The 26,159-nt window shown below is 41.8% G+C and overlaps 2 protein-coding genes across 7 annotated transcripts; both read left to right on the forward strand.

Moving 5' to 3' along the window:
* Positions 1 to 1,229: 1,229 nt before the first annotated feature.
* Positions 1,230 to 25,648, forward strand: brsk1a (BR serine/threonine kinase 1a). Of its 6 annotated transcripts, none has more exons than XM_058621074.1 (19): positions 1,230 to 2,473; positions 3,849 to 3,943; positions 8,621 to 8,706; positions 9,523 to 9,663; positions 10,795 to 10,911; positions 12,325 to 12,358; positions 12,649 to 12,717; positions 12,859 to 13,005; positions 14,155 to 14,186; positions 14,315 to 14,479; positions 15,012 to 15,109; positions 17,102 to 17,255; positions 17,352 to 17,412; positions 18,628 to 19,261; positions 19,756 to 19,804; positions 20,442 to 20,565; positions 20,883 to 21,093; positions 21,518 to 21,607; positions 22,778 to 25,648. In XM_058621074.1, the coding sequence occupies exons 1-19, from the start codon at positions 2,389 to 2,391 to the stop codon at positions 22,975 to 22,977; spliced, it is 2,592 nt and encodes an 863-aa protein (XP_058477057.1). In that variant the 5' UTR covers positions 1,230 to 2,388; the 3' UTR covers positions 22,978 to 25,648. The 6 variants fall into 6 exon arrangements, with proteins under 6 accessions (XP_058477057.1, XP_058477056.1, XP_058477061.1 ...); XM_058621073.1 differs by having other exon boundaries at positions 21,518 to 21,604; positions 22,763 to 25,648; XM_058621078.1 differs by having other exon boundaries at positions 18,985 to 19,261; positions 21,518 to 21,604; positions 22,763 to 25,648.
* LOC131448527 (junctional adhesion molecule 3B-like) lies at positions 5,722 to 8,593 on the forward strand. Its single transcript, XM_058621080.1, has one exon. The coding sequence runs from the start codon at positions 6,011 to 6,013 to the stop codon at positions 6,917 to 6,919; it is 909 nt and encodes a 302-aa protein (XP_058477063.1). The 5' UTR covers positions 5,722 to 6,010; the 3' UTR covers positions 6,920 to 8,593.
* Positions 25,649 to 26,159: the final 511 nt, after the last annotated feature.

Consider the following 26,159-nt stretch of genomic DNA (forward strand, 5'->3'; position numbering starts at 1 on the left):
GGCCTCAACAAACTAATCTGGTGCAAAAACACATCTAAATCCTCTCAGCACAATCCAAACTATTATACATTTGAGTACTTTGGTATTTGACAGCCTTTGCTCTTCATCCTTCTGTCATTTTTCTCTTTAACTGTGATTTCTTTGACTTTGAAATATTATCAATGCAGCATGTTCATTTGCTGTGCTGGAGAGGGAGGACAAGAGTGTCATTTTTATTATTTATTCATTTTAGGACCCAAGAAACAGGGCAAAACTGAGGCAGATGATCCTCTGTGGTCAACCCTAAGGGGAGCAGTCGAATAAAGAATATTTATTTGTTTATTTACAACTTACTTTCAAACAGTGACAATAAAGCTCAATGAATGGAAATACAAAATGATGAAAAAAGATCAACTAAATAAGCAATAATAAATAATAATAATGCAATAAATACATACACATGGGTTAATAATACAAAACTATATATATAACAGTAAATTAAAGATTAACATTGTGCAAATGTTGACAGTTCTCAGCTGCTTTTTGGTTCTATACAGTCAATAATATCCACAATAATTGTGATAAATATCACATAATTAAAGATAGTTTCGATTTTGCTCCCGAATAAAAAGTTTAAGAAATCAGTCAATTGTGATTTCTAAATTCTTTATAGACAGAAAACTACAGAAGTGTCAGATGTATTGATTGGTTGTTGTGGGATGTTCACAGCTTTGTTGTTCCTCACTTAATTACTGTTGACTTTTCTCAGCTGTTTTTTTTTTTTTTTCAAATGTATATTCTTTAACGACTGCTGTATGAGCTCTTGAATTGCTCCCTGGCGACAACGAAAGGTTCCAACTGACTTGATTGAAAATGTCTTGAAAATTATGAATAAAAGTGAGCAGACATTTCTGAAAATAACTTTCATGCTTAAAATACATTCTATAATTACAACATTAAATAAGTAGAGTGCCATTATTGCATGTTTTTATTTATTATGTGTCCCCTCCTGTACATTAGATTTTCTCTATAAATAGCTGCTCATTTTCCCTTCTTCTTTAATTTATGATATTGATTTATGATGCTGTTTTTTTATATTTTTAATTGTTATGTTGCTCAATATTTATTTAATTTAAGTAAAAGGGCAGGAGGGGAGTGGAGAGGAGAGGAGAGGAGAGGATGCAGGGAGGATGGAGACAGATTGGGACCCGGATGTTGAGTCGGAGGAGAGGGAGAGAGAGAGAGAGAGCGAGAGGGAGAGAGGGAGAGAGGGAGAGAGTGTCTATTTACGACAAGAAAAAGCGAAGCTGGTATAAACCAGGGGGAGGCCTTTCCTTCTTCACCCTGCGTGAACTGTAAAACGCAGGTGAGGACAGGGATTGAGACGGAGCTACGGGGCTGTGCGGGGGCTGCTTTCACCTGAACACTCGGCGGTGAGGGAGGAGCGGAGGACACGCCAGAGGAGAGAGAGAGAGAGAGAGAGGGAAAGAGGGGGAGCAGAAGATGCTGTGATCCGCTGCTGAGCACTCGCAGGGATGTAGAGTGGGGGAGACGGGGAGAGGCAGGGAAGGGGGAGGACCGCACCGCGTTGAACATGGCAGTTTTGAGGGGAATATGCCTTTCGCCCCGACATAATGTGGCGGATGAATGTGAACGTTTGGCGACGCCCGGAAGCTTGAGGAGGTGCGGGTTTTGCTGACAGGCCGCTCGCTGCTCGGCTAAACCGGAGCTAGCCCCCCGCTGCTGTGGCTAACATAGCATGTTGTTGCACCTGTGAAATAGGCCTGACACACACGCACACACACACACACACACACACATAGAATACATTAGAGATGTAAACTACAGTGCTAACATCTGTGTGGCGTATGTGACGTTTAGCTGCGAGACTCAAGCACCAAATGACATTAATTTAGTCAGAAAGTGTTGAAAAACCTGCTCGTATATAACGTTAACTTTATTCTCTTCGTTATGTGTCATATATATGTATATATCTATGTACATAGATATATATAGTTAACGTCATACATGTAACGAGGTGCAAGTTATGCTAATAAGCTAATGTACAAAGGTAAAAGTCATTAGTCATGTGTATCTTTAGGGTAGCGCTCAGTATTTAAGACTTAAATAAATCAGCCAGGTCACTCAGTGTCATCACTTTCTCCTCTGTACTCTACCCACTAGTATGTCAGCTTCCTTTACTAACAGCATTGTACGTGTAAACACAGATATTGAGATGAAGATTGCTCATATACCGTCCACACTTTTCAAATCATCTCTCCCTCTAACTTCATAGCAGCACTGGAAATGTTTTAAGTTGAGCACCATCTTGTATCTTGCACAATAAGAAGCTGTGTAATAGAGTAACTGCAATAAATCTAATAAATATCAGCCTCCTGTCAGAGCAGCATGAGTAAGGAACTGTCTCTCAGTCAGTCAGCTCAATATGTTGGGCCCTATCGACTGGAAAAGACACTGGGGAAGGGACAGACAGGTGAGTACATGCTAACTCTACCTTTCTTCTTATGTGGCAGTGGGTGTAAATTAGGCCTGGGTGGTGTAGTTTTTTTGAGGTGTAGCTATAGACCATCTTTTTAATTGTGGAAGTAACTGTGGTTCTGACTTTCTTTCATCTCTGTGAATGGAGGGAGTCTGATTTCTAACAATGTCGTGGGAACACTGTTGATAACAAATGGAAATTGCAAGTCAGTTCCACATCAGTGTAATATAATACGTGTACTAGGACATGTGTAATATGGAAGTGGCTTCCATAACGTATATTATTTTGTGCTTTTGCTTGGTGTAGATTGTTAAATTAATTATTGAAATGTAATAATGTATTTATAAATCTAACTATATCAGCTGTTACTTGTGACGCCAACTCAGAACACTAACAATACTTAATCACAATTAGTTGTGGTTTAACCTGTGGCTGCTGCTGTCACCTTGGAAGTTTTACCCACGTTTCATAGCGTAGACACTTCTCTGGAAATGGATGATCTTCTTAAAGTGTCATTTCAACAAAGTGAAATGAACAGAACTATGGTGGCTTCTTCAAATTTAAGGCTTTCAGCCACAGCGCGTTTCCATGTTCCTTTAGAGGAAGGTAAAAGTTTATATGGCGCTTTGCATCCACATTCTCCTCTTATTTGTGGCTGATGACCAAAACATTCTCGTTTCATTAAAGCCTTTCTCTTAAACCAGCTGCTGTTTTATCAACCCTGACTGCACACATTATACCTGTTTTCGAGAAGCAATATTATCTGTCAAAGTTGTTGTCCTGCCTGCTGCGTAAAGCTACAACTACTGACTGAAACTGCTGAACCGGAAGTCTCTCAATTAAATAATGGCAGATATCTCAAACGTTTCTGCTGAAAATAAGGTCTATATGGCACATTGTCAGAGCTGACTTGTGCTGTGTGCAACACCCCTGTGCTGAGAACTAACTTCAGACAAGGATGCTATCCCTCAGTGAAAACATGGCTACCAGTCGGTTGAAAAACCAAATGGTTTTCTGCATTCTGCTATAACACAAATATTTAGTCTTAAAATTAAAGAACTGTTTTTCAAATATTTAATTTGTAATTAAAATTATTTATTTAAAAATAATAAATATGATGATTATCAATGCAACAGCCTTCAAAACGAGGAAAAGTCATCACAGACACCTGATCACGATACGATGATATCATACCAGCTCTTGAAAGAACATCTCAGTACAACACAACTGCATGTTACTAAAATGCTACTTGTGAAAACAGTGTCTTGAAGAATCCAACAAAGACACAGTATTACATCTGAGACACAACAACAAATGTACGCTGTATTCCGAGCTGCCTCTTAATTCCATGTCTTGATGTGTCTTTCAGGACTGGTCAAGCTGGGGGTCCACTGTATCACAGGTCAGAAGGTCGCAATCAAGATAGTCAACAGAGAGAAGCTGTCCGAGTCAGTCTTGATGAAGGTACAGTATGATACTGTTGATATTCTAAATGTATAGAAAGTGCTTCTTGTTTAAAGTTCCAATAGGCAATACTTAAGTTAAGCACACCCCATAGTCCAAAGCAAAATCAATAATGTGCGCTAATGACAATTAGCTACAGTACAAGGACCTTCCAACTTCATGATCACAATATAGAGCCCACGATATGATACATAATGCCTATTCTATGGTCATCTATTCTATTTTCTGATGCATCACACTCTCTTTATACTCTCTTTAACATTATTAATCTGTAATGAAAAAGCCATAATTAGGAAAATAAATGAATAAAACATAGCATTTTAACACTGTGCTCAGTTGAATCAAGTGAATGTTGAAACTACAGATGCCAACACATGTGTCACTGCCTCATGACATTCAATGCACTTTAACCAATAAACGGTTGGTTAAACGTCACGACACATAAATGCGTGCATCACCTCGTAAGCTTTAGCAAAGATGGCTGAGCGAGAGCTATCACTAAAGTGTGAAATCTGATCAGCACAATCTGGATTAAAACCTGACGTGGAAACATGTTGGCTTCTGTGAAGTACAGGGAAGAAGCCAGCTGGACAAAAGCCACACAATATGTACGCTGTGTGAAACCAGAGTAAAATGCATCCTCAACACAACCAACATGAGCAACAACATGAGCAACAACATGTCACATTACCACCCGGAGGTGGAGGAGAAACAAACGTCTCCTGTTGCTGCCGACCAGTGAAAATGGAAGCACATCACAAACTTAGATTTTTGTTTCTTTCCTCGGTTTCCAGTGAAATATGTTATGCAATTTATTTTGTATTAATAAATTCTAATGGAAGTAAATTAAATTGAGTATCTAATGTAAATACACAGTTTTCTTTTTATTAATGCATTAAGATGCAATTATATAATTGCTTTAGAATCTATGTACAACATTCCCACGCCTAGTGGTCATCAATGTAAACTGACATGTAACATAATGCCATTAAGTTACTTATGAGTAGTGGAGGTGAATGGCTAGATCTGAAGATATCTGTCTCAAAAATCGCAGCTCAATATTTACCCTGGTTCTACCTCTCGCCTTGTATGAAGCCTTTTTAGCCAAAGAATGAGCTTTCTTTGGAAGTTAATTCCAGATAGTCTCCTTTAGCTGGACATTGTCAACTGCTCTCGATCATCCTGCTTTAAATAGTAGCTACACTCCTAAACCTTTTATTTATAGCAAAAACCAATGTATGTGGGTATTTAGTAGTGTTATTGACTGATTCAAGTCCAAATGTTGACAGTTTAACGTATTTGAATTATGGATTTTGTGTTACAAAGAAGCATAGCGTAGCAAAGCTGGCTACTGCATATGAATTATGTCACTGGCTCTCGAGCTTGCACTGTGATTGGTTTTGAGCCAGCATTTGTCACCAACCATTCACTGCTCCCTTCCACTGCTCCATCTTATTTGGGGAGGTATCTGTTACCAAGGCTTTGGAGATCAGTGAAGAAGTCTCTGGAGTCAGTAATGAGTCAAGTTGGAAGAATTTATTGAAGACAGCCCAGTACCAAGGAGAACAGCGGAAACATCAGGCATGAGCACAGCCGGACGCTACCACACTCTGCCGAGCAGCTTGCCCAGGCTGATACTTCTCTTCTGTCTGTACCCATTGAGTACACACGCAGTCTGGAAAGGGAACAAAGTAGGAATGGACTCTGGGCAAACACAGGTGGGGCCACCATGGAAACCATGGACAAACCCACTTGGTACCCATATTGTCAGCTTGAATATAATTTAAAAAAAACATGCAATGAAGCAAGAAGACTATGTGATCAAAGAGAGAATAAAAACAAAAACCAAATAGGGTAAATACTGAATCATCAGTAATGAAAGATAAAAGCATTAAAGGATAAAAGTTGAAAGACTTTGATCGGAAGAACTGTTGAGGGCAGCATTACAGCTCTCAGTGAACAGCCTGTCAAGAATTGTTTTTATAAGAAGAACCTGAAAGACAAATCTGCAAGAATTATCTCCTCAGCTCTCTACTTTTTCACACGGTGCATTGCCTGGACTCCAAGATGGCAAAAGCACGTCTCGCTTACCTCCTGCTTCTCTTCACCACTCACTGCTTATTCAGTGTGTTAGCGGTTGAGCTGAGCACAGACAATGCCTCACTATCGACTAATGAGTTTGAAATTATTGAGTTGTCATGCAAGATTCACTCCACCACTACACCCAATCCCAGAGTGGAATGGAAAAAGATGACAACTGTTGGAACAAGTCATGTGTACTTTGATCGGAAGGTCGTAGGTGACCTGAAGAACAGAGCCATATTGAGAGAACCTGCCTCATTGCTGATACTCAACGTAACAAGGTCAGACACGGCAATATATCGCTGTGAGGTCGCAGCTGTCAATGACCAGAAGATGTTGGCTGAGATTATGATCGCCCTTGTCGTAAGAGTGAAACCTGAGGTGCCAAAATGCTTTGTCCCTAAATGGGTGCCCTCTGGAAAGCCAACTGAGCTGAGTTGTTTTGAGGATGAGGGCTTCCCAGACTCCCAGTACCAGTGGTTCAAGAACAAGGAGGAGATTCCCGTCGACCCAAATACCAATCTAAATTTCTTCAACTCTTCATACACTCTCGACACGCAAAAAGGAACTCTGGAATTCACTACGGTCAGGAAAGAAGATGCTGGAGAGTACTTTTGTCAAGCGAAGAACATTGCAGGACAAGCTGAGTGTCTACCCCAGAAGATGCAAGTGTATGGTCTGGATTTGTTTTGGATTTTACAGGGCATGCTGTTGGCGGTCACAGTCCTCCTGTGTACAACAGTGGTCCTCTGCTGGGTATACAAGAAATGCCAAAAACAGACAAGAAACAGAGATCCAGCCAATGAAGTTGAATTGGTCCACTTAAGAAGAGTAGATGAGGTAGATGAGGTAGATGAAGCGGATTTCGGACACAAGATGTCATTTGTGGTCTGAGGAGGGAGAGGACGATAAGGGGTGTTGTGTTTGGACATGTGAGAGCGAGTTCCACATTGTCTGACCACAGAGCCACAACAGTCCACGTTATTATGCTGTGTTTCCATCATGGTACAGTTCAGTTTGCTACAGCTACATGTACCAATTGAATGTTCCACTCTGTGGAAACACAGCTTTAGTTCTCGTAGGTGACAAGATTTTGCAGAACAATGCCGTCCTCTTTGGAGTCCCGAAGAAAACCCTGGATAGGCTCCAACACGTCCAGATCTCTGCTGCTAGGGTTCTCACTTGGACCAAACCTTGGCAACACATCACCCCCACACTGAAACAACTGCACTGGCTCCCCGTTAAGTTCCGGATCAACTTCAAGCGTCTCTTCCTTTGCTACAAGTCTCTACATTCACTTGCTGTGCATTACCTCTCCGACCTCCTCCATGTGCTCTGGCCCTCCCGGAACCTGCGGTCTGCTGACCTAGGTCTCCTCTCCATTCCCCGGACCTGCAGGCAAAGCTTTGGCAACAGGGCTTTCAGTGTCGCTGCTCCAACCCTCTGGAATTCACTTCCTCTGGCTGTATGCCAGGAACCAACTCTGGAGTCATTTAAATCTCTGTTGAAGTGACAATTGTTCCAGCAAGCTTTTGCCACCTGATTGCTTGTTTTCTTCTCTGTTCTAAACTGTACAGCGACCTTGGGTTTCATGAAAGGCACTTTATAAAGCTAAGTCATCATTATTATTATTAGTATTATTATTATTAGAACAACATGAACAGCTGTTACGTGCGTAGTGACGCATTCTCTCACTCCTGGAAAAATCACACTGTCATTACTAGTTTCTACTGTCAACGATTAGCTTGAAAACTTGTCATTTGTATCATGTTTATTTCCTACTCTTGAAATATTTTTGTTGGACTGTATTTTCTTATGCCTATAGATAATTGTGTGTAAAATACTAAAATTAGAACAATATCACGAAGTACATGTTGGAATATACTATGCAAATAAACAGGAACTGTTGAGGAAAAACATGATTCCAGTGTCATAGTATAAAGGTGAAACACACAACTAATCAACCGAGACTTGGGGATGAATTTACGCTTTAACTCCTCTAACTTTACTCTAACTCTTTGTTTAACTAGTACTACTTCACTGTGTCATGTGGGGCTCTGTGTTTACTGTCATCCTGAACTCGGAAAACTTCAGAAGGTAGTGTTGTGCTGAGTCCCTGATAAAAACACACAGAAGAATAAGTGTGATGTCACTCGCTTCTAGGGCTTTAACAGCTAATGAATTCAATTGATTCATACATTAATTGCCACTATTTTGATAACTATCCAATCAGTATGAGTATTTTGTGTATAATTATAAGATTTGTCAGCTTCTTAAATGGGAAAACCTTTGGTTTCTTTGCTTCATATAACAAAAAAAATCAGTACAACTGAAAGATATGGGTTTTTGGACAAAACAAGACATTTGAGAACATCATCATTTCAAGGTTTAGGAAACAATGATCAACATTTTTCAACAGTTTCAGACTTTCGATGGACCAAACAACAACAAATAATCGTTTGTTGCAGCCTTACTCTCTAACTTCCCTGCTGTGTCTTTGCTGTGTCTTTGCTTCGGACTGACCTTGACTCTCTGTGCATCTGCATTTCCTCCTCTCTCTTTCTTTCTTCACATCTCCCTCTTCCATCTGACCAGGTTGAGAGGGAGATTGCCATTCTGAAGCTGATTGAACATCCGCATGTGTTGAAGCTGCATGATGTTTACGAGAATAACAAATATCTGTGAGTTCTCTCTTTGGCTGGAGTTTGCATGCTTTATTTTCCTCCCTCTCTTGCTAAACACTGAATTTAGAGTGGCATAATGTTAAAATATTACTATAAAAAAACTGCCATCACTATAAATCTCTTCCTTCATCTCTATCTTGAGAAAAAGTGTTTTTCAAAGAATGGTGACCCTTGAACCCTTGGAGGTGAGAGTTTGTAGGGCTGGGCAATATGGTAAATTTTTTTTATCATAATATATGTTTTACTTAATTCAATATCGATATATATTTCCCAACATAAATCAAATCATTCTTTCTGTAAAACTGGGCGGTTTGCAGTATCTGGATATTTTGAGGCTATAAAGCTGCACATAGGCTGTTTCTCTGGACTCATGAAAAGTTTTCTCTGGTGTGAAAAAACACTAAATACATTCTAAAATAAAATCTCTAAAATAGAAATACATATTCATGATCTGATTTAAATACAGTTTTTGCCTTTCATTTCAGATAATTCCTGGTTCATTTATTTGGCTTTTTAATGTTGAATGAAGGATATTTACGTGTGTTAGAAACAATGAAATTGACTATAAATATGGTCAAATTGTACTATAGGCTAAAAATTAAAGAAGTGTATTTCACAGCTGAATTTGACATAATACATTTGATGATTATCAATGCAACAGCCTTTATAATCAGGGAAAATTCAGCACAGGTACCTTATCACGACATGACAATATCCAAAATCTAACCATATCTTGTCTGATGTCTAGATAAAGATATATTATGGATATGTATTTCCCTGCCCTAACACTCTGTTGTCGTCGTGGGTGGACAGGTACCTGGTGTTGGAGCATGTGTCAGGAGGAGAGCTCTTTGACTACCTGGTGAAGAAGGGCAGACTGACCCCAAAAGAGGCCAGAAAGTTCTTCAGGCAGATCATCTCAGCTTTGGATTTCTGCCACAGTCATTCTATCTGGTAGGTTTCTTTTTTTTTTTTCACAAAGAAGTCTATTTCATGTTTTATATAGGAATTGTTTTGCTTCCTGTGCTGAATTACTGAGCTGTGTGAAAAATAAGAAACACTTAAAGCTGAGTGTGATGAATGGAAATGATTGCTAAATAATTGTCTGGAAAGATTTAATTTCTTGCGAGAAAGAGAGAAGGTCAACAGATGCAACAGTTCTCTGGTGAGCATGAGAACAGAGGCAGCTTTAATAGAAGAGAAAAGAGGAGTTAGAGGTATCAGAGATAACACAGTGGAAGAATTTTGGAACAGCCATACAAGCTTTTTCTCATGAGAACAGAAATTTGCGTTATTTATCGAGTCATTCTGTGATCTTTGAGCACAATGTTAAACTAAGTGATCTGAGAGAGAACTACACTTTTGTTCCTCCTTTTGGGCTCTGTATCTAGCCTTGGGGAACACTGGTGTGGAGGTGCTCCTATTGGTTGTTCTGCTAAACCAATGCATGTATATGTCCCCCTATCTTAGCACTGCCTAAGCTGCAAAGCGATCTAAAAATACAAGTTTGACAATAAACACAGGTTTCAGTATGGATAGAGCCTTTCAGAGATGGAAAGATTTCCTCAGGTCATCTGTTGTTGGCGTCTGTCCGTACTCACCTGGTGGGAGGGGCACAGGACAGAGAGCTGTGACCCTAAAACAAGCCTCCGCAATCAACAGTGATTCTAGAGAACCTGCCTACTCTAACTTTAGGGCCTGTACACGTGAAAATTAGTCCAGGAGAATCCACTAATGTTTTTTTTTCTTATCTTATCTGCATTTTATCTGCATGGAACTGGCATTTTGGGAGCACTGAAATGCTATTTTGGAAATGAGGTCCCAGAGTGGGAAAATCTCAAAACACGTGTTTTCGTGTTGACAACCAATAAACTACTCTAGTAATTACACGCCCTGGCTTTGATCATTCTGCCTCTGTCTCGCCATTGTTTTCAAATAAAGCTTTATTTAAAATAAAGGTTTGGACACATTGTGCATATGCTTAACGTCTCCTCTGTTTTTGGTGCATTTCTGTAGCATATGCACTACAACAGCGTTGAATCCCTCTCTGTGCAATCTGATCACTCCTGGTTTTCTGACCTGCAGTCACAGAGACCTAAAGCCTGAGAACTTGCTCCTGGATGAAAAGAATAACATCCGAATCGCTGACTTTGGCATGGCCTCCCTGCAGGTGGGAGACAGTCTGTTAGAGACCAGCTGTGGGTGAGTACCAACCCTGTGTGTGTGTGTCTGTGTGTGTGTGTGTGTGCGTTTGTGTGTGTGTTGCTAATGAATATTAACATATAGCTAATCCACATCCTCAGACTCAGACAGGCCAATTACTGCAAGTAACAGCTTCAAAATACACTTGACATATTATTTGCTGAGAACTCTATCTATAAAATAGTGTAATAGTAAAATAATCAACAATCTTTGCTTTGCAACAATGCTAGTGGAAACAAAGAGAACCCAAGAATGGTTACTTGCCCTTAAGTCCCACACAGTCAAAAAGCCAAGCAAAGTCAAAAGAAATGCCATTGTCCGGAGTACTCAGCACTTTTCAGGCTTTCAGTGGTGGTAAAGTTTCATCAAGGAGCACAGACCTCAGTGTGGCGATGAAGGCTCCAGCAGGCAGCTCAATTCTGGAACCAGTGCGCACCGTGTGCATGAAAGAGGTGTCTCTGTGCATCTCTGCCGGGGCACAGCAATGCTGACAGAGATAAGGCACCTTTGTTGCTTGTGTCGCTCGCTGTCCATGGTGCTGAAGTGGGCCGAGACCTTGACCTTAGCCTAACTCAACAGTTTTTCTCTTCACTACCCTCACTACACTACACAAAAGCAAAGACAAAAACGAAAATACATGTTTTGAAGAGTCTGTCTTTCTCCATTTATTGAACCACTGGGTATAACTGATCAGTGGGGTTAATGTAATGTAATGTAATTCGACAAAGCTGCTGAAACAGCACCACAAAGAATGTCGGTGGGTTAGAAGCCACTGATAGGTTAGATGAACGGCGTTGATATTGGATTTAAAAGAGTTTTCTGATTGGCGGGGCTTCTTATGAAAATGGGTGGGCCTGATGGTCGCGTCAGCGAGATGCGTAGCCTGATATTGTACCAGTGCAACCACTAATGAACAATGACACCAAATGTGACACGACAGACAACAGTGGAGGACATCCAGCAGCTTATTTTCCCCTGCTCGGTTTGTGGCTGTTTGTCTAAACAAGATGTCAGACTTTGACTTTGTATGAGAACAGACTTTGGGCATTGAAGAAACACTGGTCGCATTGGAAGAGACATTTTTCTGTTGCCCCGTCAGCTGACTGTCATGGCCTTGACCCTGACCTTACCATACCATTTATTCTAGTACCTCAAGGGAAGGTTGCTATCAAATGGAAGGGTAAAGGGCTGGTTATTTTGGTGCTATCTTAATAGAAATGCACACCGTGCTGTACCAAACTGAACTGTTCCAAGTAGTGAAAAGTTTACCTTGCTTTCTAATGTTAGCTATTTAGCGTCATACTTTGAATTTGACATTGAATGTAGTAAATAATATGATATATTTCTGACTAAAGAGAACACACAACAGTGATAACCATTGTAAGCTTCTAATATGTTTCTCTTACATTTCAGATCTCCACATTATGCGTGTCCTGAAGTCATACGGGTAAGAGTCCTGCTCTTTCACAGGTTAACTTGAAATGAAACTGAACTGCAAAAAGCAACATGATGAGAAAGAATGATGATACAAGTCTTTTGGATGTTTCTAATAAGAGGACGCTGTATACTCTACAAGAGGATTGTCCAGGTTTTGACAGTGTTTGGGCCTGGAGATTTCTTTTCAGAAACCTTGTGTACTCTTTGAAAAGCCTACAATGATCTCAGTCAATCAAAACCAGTGATTGTCATTAGTGTTTCGGTGGTTGAATGAATTCATGGGGAGTCTGTGTTTGGCAGGGGGAGAAATATGATGGGCGGAGAGCAGACGTGTGGAGCTGTGGGGTCATCCTGTTTGCTCTGTTGGTGGTAAGTCTTTGACTCTGCTGCTCACAGTACAGTGTTGGTGTTGGTCTAGTCATTGCCCCTCCTCTTATCAAGCTTGTTTTTTTTATCACATCTTTTAATCAGCCTCATTCTTTCTAATACTCCCTCTTTTTCCTCCACCAGGGTGCCCTGCCTTTTGACCACGATAATTTACGCCAGCTCCTGGAGAAGGTGAAAAGCGGAGTGTTCCACATGCCCCACTTCATTCCCCCAGACTGCCAGTCTCTGCTCAAGGGCATGATTGAGGTCAACCCTGAGAAGAGGCTCACGGTATGAGACTGTGCTTAATTTTGCATGACACGTAGCTGCCAGTAATTAAAGTTATTTTAGGTTCAACTTAGGGGTGTCACGATTCTCCAAATCCTTGATTCGATTCGCAATCTTTTTTTCTCTCTTTCAGCACAGATGGGTCTGCCATTTTTAGACTTGTCTAGTTTAGTCTAGGATCATTGGTTTTACGTCATGATAAGTAATTAAATTTGTCTGCATGGTCTCGTGTGTGATATAATGTCCATCATTTGTTTGCAATGAACTACACTAAGGTCTTATTGTCAAATGTAAGTCATTTATTAACAATATGAATGTAACAATAACCAGTAAATGATTAAATCCAGGGTTTTCCATCACTGAATTAAGTCTCATGTCTGATGCTACAAATACGCCTATAGTGCTAGTTATTGCCTGTGCTTTGCTACACGTGCATAACATAGCTCACATGTTAGTTTTTGCATTGTCAACAAAACTCGCAGTGATTTCAGAGAAGCGGGAGGGGGTTCGAGTTTGGTCGATGTGTCGCCTAAGTCAGCAGTTGCCATGGCAACTATAGGTTGGCACAAATCAGGTACACTAATACAGTGAAGGAATTATCCCCTGATTCTCTGAAATGCAAGTGAGATGAAAAAAATGTTGAAAGAGAACTTGTAGGTTAAGGAATGATCCCCAGTTCTTTGAAACATGAGCGAGGCCATGAGTTACTGAAACAAATGTTCAAAAGGGAAAGTTTGCAATATGGACTTAGAGTCGCTTTTCAGAAAGCTCTGCAGGCGCACCTACGCTGTGGAGCTTTAAATGAAAATGGTGTGTGGAAATAACCAAAGTTTCCATTATATTACAGCTATTGTGATATGTTTGCATTAAGATTTGTGAAGTCAGGCTTCAGTTCAAATATCAAAAACAGAACAAATCTCATAAAATCTGTCATATAAGGTTACAAACTTTTTATAAACAATACGACTGAGTCAAAAATAGTTAAGTAAGTCGTCAAATGATGATTTTGATATTGTTTAGCGCTTACAGCATAGTATTTGGAAATGATGAGTTGACTCTTATGGCTGTAACATTCTGCAGAGTGTGAGACAGGTTTTCTGTGTCAATCTGCCTCCAAACTAATGGTCCCATCTGTCCTGTCACTGCTTACAGCTAGAGGCCATCCAGAAACATGCCTGGTACCAGTGAGTACTCTCACGTCTCTACATCCTTTACTCATCATATTTAATCACACACATCTGTGTCATCCCTCGTCATGGGTTATGTATGTGTACTTACTGTATGCATGTGTGTGTGTGTGTACACGTACCAGGGGTGGCCGCAACGAGCCGTGTCCAGAGCAGCCTCCTCCCAGGCGAGTGTGCGTGAAGCGAATCTCATCCCTGACCGAACTGGACCCAGATGTGCTGGACAGCATGCACTCGCTGGGCTGTTTCAGAGACCGAGTCAAGCTCACCCGAGATCTGCAGTGTGAAGAGTAAGAAGACATTTATATCCAACTCTAAAAGTGACAGTGAGTCAGAGAGATTCTACATTGTCTCTGTCTCTGAGTTTTGTTAAGGGTTATGATATGGTTTAATATGAAAACTACATCATATCAAATGTAAGGATGGGTACCGAATAGTCACACTCTCATTGTAATTATTTATAATGGAATAATTTTGGTTTGTGGACAAAACAAGACATTTGAGAACATCATCATATTGACTAATAGACATTTTTCAACATGTTCTGGCATTTAAGAGACCACTTTATTGGCCTCTGTTTGACAATATGCTGATTAGGGCTGTGACTAATTAATCTGTCAGTTATTTTTGCTGTTAAATGAGTATTTGTCAGCTTAAATCTGTTTAAAATGTCAAAGGAAATAATATTGAAAATGTAAATTTTTTTTTACAATTATTATGTATTCTTCACAGTAGTGTAAGCTACTGAGTGTAGTCATACACAAATTATTGTTTTTAATATACGTACATACAAAAACTCCTGTCTGTGTTTTTCATCCTCAGGGAAAACCAGGAGAAGATGATCTATTATTTGTTGCTGGACAGAAAAGAGCGCTACCCAAGCTATGAGGATGAGGACCTACCTCCGCGCAATGACGTAGGTCAGTCACTAGGTGGCAGGAGGGAGCTGCTTCTCTCAGCCTCGGTGTCTGAGAGGCAAATGTACCAGCATGTCTGTGAGTCAGTGGCAGTTGCTGGTCTTTGAAACAGGGGAGGCTCATTTCAGGCTCAGTTATTTATACATACATTCTGCAAACTAACAACTAGAACAAGGAGATGTGATAGTTATCTAAAACTGAAAGAAGCATTTCAAAACAATAATAAAAAAAAGAAAAGAAAAATTTAAACAACTCACTCTGGGTTAAAGGCCAACGAAAATAAATGTGTTTTTAAATGAGATTTAAAAACAAAAGGTTTGGGCCTGTCTGATGTGGGACGGGAGCTCATTCCTCAATTTCCCTGACATCGTTTGATATATATATTCAAGCGAGGGTGCGCTTCATTTGCTGTCCCAGCTGCCCTAGTCTTTGATAGGAATGATACTGAACCCACAAATTAGTATTTCATGCACACGTTCTACCCAATTCTTGGCCACAAATTAGAGTTTTTTTTCACCCCCATGTCATGTCTGGGACTGGGGCGTAAAATCACTTAATCACTAATAACTTATAACATGAACAATCAAAAGTAGGAAAAAATGGAAAACAGAGACACGCGGCCGAGTAGTGGCTAGCAATATTGCCTTACAGCAAAAAGACGTTAACTGGACCTGTGACCCTCATGTGGAGGATAAAGCAGTAGGTTAATTAACTAAATCAGAAAAGCTGTGTTATATTAAAGGGGACATATTATGCAAAATCAACTTTTTAATCATTTTAATACTTATATTTGGGACTCTGGAGGCCCTACCAGTCGCCAATGTGTGGAAAAAGAATACTCAGTCCTTTTTTCGTGGTCCCCCTTAGTGTAAGTATAGGCGATAAAACACGCGATGTTGAATTCCCTGCGCATTATGACGGCAGCGTGCGCATTTCACCACGATGTTACCACCCCACCAGAAAGTTTACTTGGAGAGCTCCACCTTAGCTCCACCTTAGCTCCACCTTGTCCCTATAAAATGCAAGAGTGCAGGCGAGGGAGGAAGAGCGGTATTATGTCAACACGGAGGGACAAGTGTGCTGTTGGTGGCTGCACAGTGTAGCACAGTGTTTTACACAAACTTTCAGCCTCAGAGGATTTTATATATGAAGGTAATGTGCCGGATAAAGTCAGCAAACGTGTGTTTGTGTGTTCGCACCACTTCGCATCAGACTGCGGCCAGCGGTTGCCGTATTTAGTCAGCGACCGTATTTCACCGACGTACAAACACACACACACATTTTTAAGAAAAGGTCAAAAAGAGCTCATAACTGACCATTCTGACACGTCCTAATTAAAAATATTTGTTCAGTACCTCCTCCGTGACTGGAACACAGACTCAGTCTGATACAGTCACATACAGCGGCAGTTTATGCAGCTTGTTGCTCGCCGCTGGCGATCAGCGGTGCTGTGTCTAAGTCTATTTTAACTGATTTACAGTTCGGCAGTGTTCGGCTTGATCCTTGTGTCGGACGTCTCTTCCTGTGACGGCACTCTCGCTGTTTTCCGCGCATGCTGCCATGTTGATATTGTCAGAGAACTAGTGGAGGGAGGGGGAGAGGAATGGAGCGGAGGGAACAGGAGCTGAGTGAGTGCAGTAAAAAGGACGAATCAGAAACCCCCTGGAAGAAGTGGGTGTGTGTTTGCCTGTGTCTCATTTGCATGTAAAGGGACCAGGCACAAAACCAAGCGTTCTGAAAGGGGTGGTTTTGGCAGGGTTATTGAACTGCTATGGTGCTTCATCCTTATGGTATTTTGACCAAAGCATGTCACAGACATGTTCATTAGGACACCAGGGAACTATTTTAACTTGGAGAAATAGGGTATAATATGTCTCCTTTAATGTTTTTTTTTACACTTAATTTACAGCTGTTTTATTAATTTACAGGAAATATCAATAATAGCACAATTCTAAATTGACAATTAAGTACAGTTTACTTGCTGGCCCTCCTCAGCAGACCCTCCGAGAAAGCGCGTTGACTCTCCGATGCTGACGCGACACGGCCGCTGCCGTCCCGAGAGGAAAAGCCTGGAGGTGCTGAGTGTGACTGAACAGGGGTCTCCCACCCCGCCTCGCAGGACCCTGGATACAGCTGCACACAGCCAAAGGTGCAGCATGTTATTCTCACGCATTCACAAAGTAAATGTTGCCTAATAATCATCCTGTGTCAAACACTTGAAACCTTATACTCTTGTGTTTGTCAGGTCTCGCTCAGTGAGTGGAGCTTCCACTGGTCTCTCCTCCAGCCCGCTCAGCAGCCCCCGGGTAAGAGCCAAACTCTAACCACAACATTTAAGACTTTCTCTGCCTGACAACAGCAGCATTGTTAATTGGTTTTTATTAAGCTGTAGTTAAGTTTTGGTTTGGTTGTATGATATGTGCTGCATATACACCGCAATGGTTCCAATGACTCAATTCAGATATGACCCATGAAGGTGTAAGCAGGACAAAAACACATGGATTCAGATATTAGAGAGGGAGTGGTTTATTGACTATAGTTTTCAGTGAGAAAAGACTGTCTGACAGCTTAATACAGCGACAACCACATTCTGAAGATATCATAGTCTTAAGAGTGTGTGGACTTTATCAAGTGTTTTTTCTTGTGTCCCAACTGGAAGCCATGTTTTTATTCAGAAGGGCACATGCACAGCTTAGTCGGTGACATGTGGTCAAACTGATTTGTATGACCACATGTTTTGAATGCTTTACTGCCTATTATATATTACTGTGCTGTGATACTCTCTTGCTTCAGAAAAATTCTAATGCCATAAAAAACTGTATAAAACATGAATACATCTCTTTATTCTTACACATCCTCTTCACTCACATGAAACGTCTCGCCTGTCAGGAGGTTTGCGTGGCATCTTTCTTCTGTCTTCATGTCACTTCACTTCCTCACCATGCATGAACGAGCTGATGCTACATTTAGGGAAACAACACAGAACCTTTAACGTTGATGTCAGTGAAATCCTTCAATTCAAATGTGTCCCGTTTATCTGTGAAAAAATGTGTTCATGGGGTAAAATAGGCCACATCCAAACTTTTGTTTTGTTTTTTTGTTTAAAATTGCATCTGCTCTGCTTAGAGCATGTGCTGTCCATGATACTCCAGTGATTTAGATCTACTATTACAGACATCTGGACAACTGGAATCACACCAGGGTTCGCTGTGTTCCAGTTGAGGAATATTATGGGAAAAACCATGGATGCTCGCATATCTTGGGTTAGCCATTGTTAGCAATAACAGTCAATAACATCGCTCTACATGTCATGTGTAGCAACATGTCTGTGGTTAAAAATGAAACCGTATGGAAGGAGCCTAACTTAAAGCTTATACAGCCAGCAGCAGTAGCACTGCTAAAATCTGCACTCTTCTGTCATGAAGCATGATATTCATTTCCATCCTTTCTCCATCTTCCATCCCTTCTCTTTCTTGTTTTCCATCTCTTCCACCCCTCACCCAACCACCCCCCCCCCCCAGTCCTATCAGAGCCCCATCTTCACTTTCAGCCAATCAGACGTCACCTGTGCCACCGCAACCCCCCTCACAAAGGAGGGGCCCAAACAGGGAAGCATCACAACTCCTCGCTCAGCACGGGCTCATGACAAGCCCAAAGCTCCCCCCAACCCAAAGACCCAGACCCTGCCCATCAAGGGACCCATCGAGCGGCCCCACCTGCAGCCCATCAAATCCCTCCCTCTGCACAACCCATCCTCCCGCTCCCCCTCTCCCTCTCCGCTCCTGTCACCCATCCCTCGTTTCTTCTTTCCTTCGTCCTCTGTCCTAAAGTCAGTGACTAAGAGCTTCTACCCAAACTCTGCCCACTCTGTGCCGCAGGTCACTCCCCAGGGCTCTCCGTTGCCCACACCCTTGGGCACCCCTGTCCACCACCCTCACCACCCCTCCTCCACCCCGCCCTCCTCTTCCTCGTCCTCGTCCTCCTCGCGGGCGGAGGGAGGGGGAGGGGTGGGTTCGTTGTCGCTGACCCCGCCCTCCAGTCCAGGAGGGGGAAGCGGCATGGCAGCCAGCAGCTCTGCCCACTGGAGGACTCGCCTCAATTCTTTCAAGAACAACCTGTTGGGCTCGCCCCGTTTCCATCGCCGCAAGCTGCAGGGTAAATTCTCTGTGCTTAGCTTCAAGTCAGGTTGTATTTTTACTGCAAGTCGCTCGGTTTGTTCCAAGACTTTGAATCTGTGCTTACTAGGGATGCATGATATTGGACTTTTTTGCTGTAACTGATGTGCGGTTATATCGGGAGTGCATGGGCCTATAACTGATAGAAGCCTGCGCCTAACTGCAGAGGTCATTTAGTCTCCTCTGTAATACTTTTGTAAACTCATGCCACAGCACATTTTCTTCAATGAGCAAAATAAACAGGCAATATTTTGGGAGGGCACCAGCGTAGAAGTCAAAGAGGTTACAGCCTTTTCAGCCTATAGTTTTAGTTATTAGTCATATCAGGGGATCTTGGTCTCGGATAATACAATCGGCTGATAAATATTGTGCATCCCTAATGCTAACTTCTTTTGTTTCTGTGCATTGGGTATTTGTTTTCCAAGTAAAAATCCTGTACACTGTCTTTATTTTTAAAATGTCTTTCTTTTTTAGTTCCTACATCAGAAGACATGTCCAGTCTAACGCCAGAATCCAGCCCAGAGTAAGTCACAGTCCTTAAAGCTGCAGTACGCAGGATCGCTCAGATTTTATTTGCATAGCTCCAAATCAGAACATCCGTTATGTCAGTGCCCTTTGCATTGCAACGCAGAGACCTTTCACAAAAGAAGAGAAGAGCAACCTGATTGAACACCCACTCCTAGTTCACAGGCATTAGACTGTATTTAACTGCATTTATTTTGTTTTTTGAGGTTGCTTTGCAGAGTTGGCAGCAGTTGCTAACACCTCTCTCCTCGTCCTCTCTCTCTGAACTGACCTTGATCCTGGTCACATCCCGTCAGGGGCCAGATTTCTGTGTGTAGATGGAGTGCAGACGTTGAGAGCTGCTTTTAGACCTGCACTGAAGTGTGGACATTGTTTGGTGATTGTCCAGAAGAGCTGCTGTTGTGAAAGTGTCTCACCCACACAATCTGCCTCTGCATTTGCCATATTAGAACAATAAATGTTGTGGATATTATCCAGAGTTTGTCTGGAAATGCTTTGGTTCTCTTTCAGAACACCATCAAAAATATGCTGCCTACCCCAGCTTTGAGATGAAGTCCTGCGACGAGGTCTCTAAATATCTTCCTTGTATCTGAGTTTGAGCTCACAGTGTGTATTTGTTTGTCTCCTGCTCCCAGATTGGCCAAGAAATCATGGTTTGGAAACTTCATTGGTTTAGAGAAAGAGGAGCAGATCTTTGTGGTCATCAGAGACAAACCTCTGAGCTCAGTTAAGGCCGACATTGTGCACGCCTTCCTGTCTGTGAGTATCTGACGCGTCTTTTCATGTGTCACACTGTCACAGTTTGTTTGTTGAAAGCATGGCTCTCACGTGCACAGCTGTAAGGTACCCACACACACACACTCTCTCATACTGTGTGCACCTCATTTCTCTCATTATTTCAGTCTAGCTCACTCGTGGCACGTTAATGGATGACCTTGCTTTCATCAGTGGCTCACTCTGTCTCTCTTGTCCTCACCCTCGCCCTTTGTCTCCCTATACTCACGTTGGCCCCGTACCTCTCCCGCCTCGTAAGTCTGTCGGTCTCTCTGCTTCTTCTCTGTCTCCCCACCACGCAGATCCCGTCACTCAGCCACAGTGTCATCTCCCAGACCAGCTTCCGGGCCGAGTACAAGTCCTCCGGCGGTCCCTCCGTCTTCCAGAAGCCTGTCAAGTTCCAGGTGGACATTGCTTTCTCAGAGGGCGAGAGGGAGCGAGACAGGGAGAGAAGCGAGAGGGAGGGAAGGAGGGAGAGCGGACTCTACAGCGTGACATTCTCCCTCATATCAGGTAACTATCAGTCAATGTTTACCAATTTTAATCAGGATGTGTGGGACAATTGCAGAATCAAGAACTCTCTCGTCAAATGTCTAGATAATTTGCTCACATGAGAACACAACAGCAAAATCTCTGGGTACCTGAGCGATCGTCATCCACGCTCCGCTCCTCACCTGGACATTCCAGAATATTCACCTGTATCTGACTCAAACAGTCGTCCACTTAGTCTTATATATGTGATCCGCAAAGGAAATGTTAGAAAAAAAAATGAAAAATTAGCTCAGTCACTCTCTGGCAGAGAATCATACAAGTTCAGGGAACGCCCTGTGACCTCTGAAACTCAGAGTTCAGACTACAAATGGAACGCACCAGTAGTCTTGGTTTTATAAAAGTTAATAATGGCCGTTCTTTTGTCTGCGCCTCTGTTCATCTCTAGGCCCCAGTCGCAGGTTCAGACGAGTGGTGGAGACGATTCAAGCTCAGCTTCTCAGCTCTCATGATCAACCCATGGTGCCAGGCCTATCTGGTGAGACTGCATACACACACATACACACACACACGTGTGAACATGTTATTACTGTCATTTTTGGGACAATTTTTTGTTGAAATAGTGCCATCTAACAGTGAGATTGTTGGAAGACTCCTTCAGTCGCCCTCCCTTTTCCAAGTTGTTTCCATGTCAGGGAACTACGCTTACCAGGAAAGATGCTGTTGTCTTGCCCGTACGCGCTCTTTCCTCGTCTTCTAAAGTGTATTATGTAGGAATGGGCTCAACATACACACACACATATATGTACATTAGTGCTGTCAGTTAAAGGCATTATTAACGGCGTTACCGCAAACCCATTTTAACGGCATAAATTGTTTAAAAATTTAAAAAGATTAATGTTCTTTTTGGCCTAGCAAACTTTTTTGTTTTTTTCACATGCTGTTGCAACAACTAGTAACACACCGGGATCTAGCTAGACCAGAAACAAAACAACAGGCACGCTGCACACACTTGTTTGGGCTTGCAAGCCGGCCAAAGAGTAGTGGGCTAACGTTACGTTTTGAGTGGATGGCGAGCGTTGTGCGCTTCTCTGTCTCCAAGCGGGCTCTCTGTGTCCAACGCAGCCTGGATCATTTCTCCACGCACTCCCCACATCCAAGTAATGATGTATGCAACGTTACCAACCAAGCTGGCAGACCCCCGAACCGTAGTAAGGAGACCACTGAAGACCGCCAGCTCCTTTAGCTCGGATTAGCTTGTCGCAGCAACAACACATTAAACCACGAGATTCTGTCTGTTTTAAAGAACAGCACTTTATTCACACACAGCCTCTCTTATTATTGTGCGGCTCTCACAATAAGAGGAATAAGTCAAAATATGCAGGTGACAGAGATATTGTCTCAATAAAAAAAACATTTGCACAAAGCAAGCCGATCCACTTTTCTATGTTGATAAGAGCTTTAAAATGAGAAAAAATAATGGGACAAAAAGAAATCAAGGCACATTTAGAATAGATAAAAATGTGCAAGTAATCGCAAGTTAACTATGACATTAATGCGATTAATCGCGATTAAATATTTTAATCATTTGTCAACACATATATATATGTGTGTGTATATATATACATATATATATCTAAGACATGATAGCACAAATACTGTACATTTAGAGTGACTTTCCTGTCCTCCTCTCCTGATCCCTTCCCAGATGAGAAGAGTAGCCGGCCCCACGGCACCCCCACCCGCCAAAACTCGAGGCGCTCCGAGGGTGGGGGCGACAGGTGTGAGTGGGGCGACCGCGCCGATGGTGCAGGCATAGGAGGCAGCGGGGGAGTCCTGCAGCGCAGAGGCTCGGCCAAAGAGAGAACCCGACTGCTGTCCTCCAACGGAACCCAGTCCCAACCGTAGGATGTAGAGTGAAACCACTCAGCGAGATTGCTGGAACTACTGCAGACAGAAGACAGTAAAGAGTCAATCTCAGTATATCCCCGGCTATTATTCCTTGACTAAGTTAATGAATGTGCTTGACCATAGCAAGGATTGAGCCTTCTCCACATTGTGTTTCTTTACAACTCCTCATTCTCTCCTCAGTCTTTTTGGATCACCGGGATTCCTTCCCTTAAATGAGAACCAAGTTAGGGAATCGCTCCTTGAATGGAAACAAAAAAAAACTATGTTTGGTATCTGTCATAGATGTTCACAGATCCAACCAGGACTTTTGAAGTGCTAATGTGCATGCTGGTTAGCAAATCAGCCTGCTAAAGGATGCTGACATGATCAGATAGGCTAGTCTACCATAGCATTCTAACACAGTATCTGACACCAAAAACAAGTAATAGTCCTTTGATGGTGTGCCCATGTCACTGTCAAGCAACCGGTCCATAGTCAAAGACATATAGATAAGCCCTCAACGTTAGCATTCTGCTAACGCTTTGATTCTCTCAGGAGAAAACCCCACGTGTAGAGTCCCAGCACTGTCTTCTCCCGAGGTCAAGAGAAACCAACACAGTAAGCTAAGTTGAATGTGAAATAAATATTTTTTTATTTTGTTCTCATTTATGTTTACATCATATTTGTTTTCAGGATGTCAGCAGCACAGAGAGAGAAAGAGAGAGAGAGGGAGACTGCAGTGTTCAAAGGGAAAGCAGGTGCTTTATGGCAGGAATATTTAATTATTAAGATTGTTTTATAATTTCTTTTTACTCGGAGATCATATTAAAACAATGCACCTGAGATTTTGGCATTGGACTCCTGTTGCTCTGAAGAAGAAGAAGTATTTTTTGATTTGAACAGAAATATGAACATTAATATATAAAAAGGAAAAACTATGCGTGAATAGTTCCATGAACCTCATCCCAGCTGTTTGAATGAGAAAATGGATCAGGCCCTATTTTCTCATCCGGCTCTTCTCCTATGGCCATAGTATTCACATAATGACTCAAATCAACACACAGAGGAAAAGTCATCAGTGGACATTTTCACGATGCCAGACTGTAAAAGCTTGCGATGCTGATTCCTTACTGAACTGGACGTCAGTGGAGACAGCGAGCAGAGAGTCTCCCAACCCCGCGCTCCTCACTCCAGCGTTCACCAACGAGCCAAGTAAATCCATCTCGACAGCCACGCTCCTCACCGAGAGTCGCACCATTCGGGCAAAAACACAACACGGTAGCAACTGGGACGCTCGTATTATTCCAGCCGATGTCCATCACCAGTCTTCCATGCGGCACAATATGCAACACGTGCAACGCGTTCTCAGAGAGATACATACTGCTACTGTTGTTTATTTTCATTCTGTGTGTGTCGTTTTTTATATATTTATATATATTTGCGCACTAATTTATCCATCTATTTATTTATTTATTTATTATTATTGATTGGGCAATGTTGTTGTTTGTGTCGTGTTTGTTGACAGACTGGATTTTAATGCCAACGAAACTGTTGTTGTGTTTTGTTTGGATGGTGGCCACGCTGCTTCTTTCTTTTACCTCTGTGATATCACTTCTGTCGTATTTGCTTCATGGTGAATCACTCGTACACATGGTTCTTGTTTAATATTTATCCATAGACATGTTGCTGCGCTGTTCTGTGTCGCCAGATACCACGTTGAGCGTTGTTATGGACACGATGGCTATAGCCCGAGATACATTTGCTCTTCTGAGGGTGACGTCCACTCCCGGTTTCCGGCTTACGAGTTCAGATGAAGAAGGAATGCAGCATTTCTCTCCCATCTTTTCCGCATTTATACTCCCAGTGAGTATAAAGTCGAAGCACTCACACCCTCTGTGTGCTGGGAAAGGACATGTGTCCGTTAAAGTGATGGAAGGCCATATCCTTCCCCTGTGCTGGCCTCCCTCTTTGGTTTGAGAGTCTTTCCTGAGCATGGTAATTGTTAGCTAGCTGGATAATTAAGTCATTAAGAGGGAGGTCAGCATGATTATATGAAGAGATATGTATTTCATTTCTCATCACCCACGTTTTTTTTAAGCATTTCTTAACATGGACAGAACCTCTCTTTGTTGACATCTCTAATCATGCTTATTAATGGCTGGTAACTTGAACATGTGTGTGTGTCACAGGTGGGCGACGGCTGACTTGGAGCGTTTGACTGACCCAATAATATTAAATGAACTTGACATTGACCAAACCTTCTCTCTCACATTGGCTTCATCTCCTGCCTCTCTGCCTCATGTATCGGCCTCTTAAACCTGTCGTGTAGCCACCACCATAAGAGAAACTGTAGTGAGTTGTTTGCCTCACTGTCCTCACACACACTTCTTTACGACTGCTCACCATCACCTGCTTTTTTCCTCACCAACACCACGTCACCTTCACTGTCATTGGCCCAACCCTGGCTAAGATTGTAAACTATTCTCCATCCATAAGGGTCAGTAGAATAAGGTGTTTAAAAAAAAAAGAAGAAAGAAATGTCTGTATCATAATTTAAATATTAAAAAGTGCACTATTATAACTATTGCCTGTGATTAAAAAGAACAATTATGATTGAATTGATGGTCAAAATAAAGAGAGATCCACCTTATTGGTATGGTTACAATAATAAATCCTAAAGTCATGTGTGTGTAGTGTCTGGGTGAATAACTTTTTGTGGCTGTTTGTTTTTCATTACTCGAAGGTTCATGTGCAGATATAAGTTTGTTTTATGCCATAGAACATGACGTCATGGATTTCAAATGAGATAAAAGTGACAAAGAAATGGGTTAAGCAAAATATAATTTGTTTTGTTGCTATCAAATTAGTTTTACTTGTATAATATCCCTTATGTCAAGGTATGCATACACAGTAAAACTATATTTTAACCCTGAAAGCCATTATTAAAGGTACAATATGCAGGCTTTTTTGGGGTTTTAATACGATAATTAATCCTAATACTTAATCTGCGTACTCCATAGTATCTATGAGAGAACATTCAGCTTGTTTATTGCTACCATTTCTAATTTTGTTCTGACCCGTGTACAACAGCACAGTATTGAAAGACACAAACACAGGCATAACTTCCGCATGCTAATAGCCAGAGTCCATTTATTTTTTGATGAAAATGAGGTTGTAGCTTGTTGTCTACATCACTACGA

The sequence above is a fragment of the Solea solea genome, chromosome 21, assembly GCF_958295425.1.
Source record: "Solea solea chromosome 21, fSolSol10.1, whole genome shotgun sequence".
Classification (NCBI taxonomy): domain Eukaryota; kingdom Metazoa; phylum Chordata; class Actinopteri; order Pleuronectiformes; family Soleidae; genus Solea; species Solea solea.

What these genes read in the sequence shown, in the direction of transcription:
- brsk1a (XM_058621073.1), top strand. Translation starts at nt 2,389, where the DNA reads ATGAGTAAGGAACTGTCTCTCAGTCAGTCAGCTCAATATGTTGGGCCC. An exon ending in CAGAAACATGCCTGGTACCA is followed by an intron (nt 14,187 to 14,314) that starts GTGAGTACTCTC and finishes TACACGTACCAG; the next exon opens with GGGTGGCCGCAACGAGCCGT. An exon ending in TTGTGCACGCCTTCCTGTCT is followed by an intron (nt 20,566 to 20,882) that starts GTGAGTATCTGA and finishes CCCACCACGCAG; the next exon opens with ATCCCGTCACTCAGCCACAG.
- LOC131448527 (XM_058621080.1), top strand. Translation starts at nt 6,011, where the DNA reads ATGGCAAAAGCACGTCTCGCTTACCTCCTGCTTCTCTTCACCACTCAC.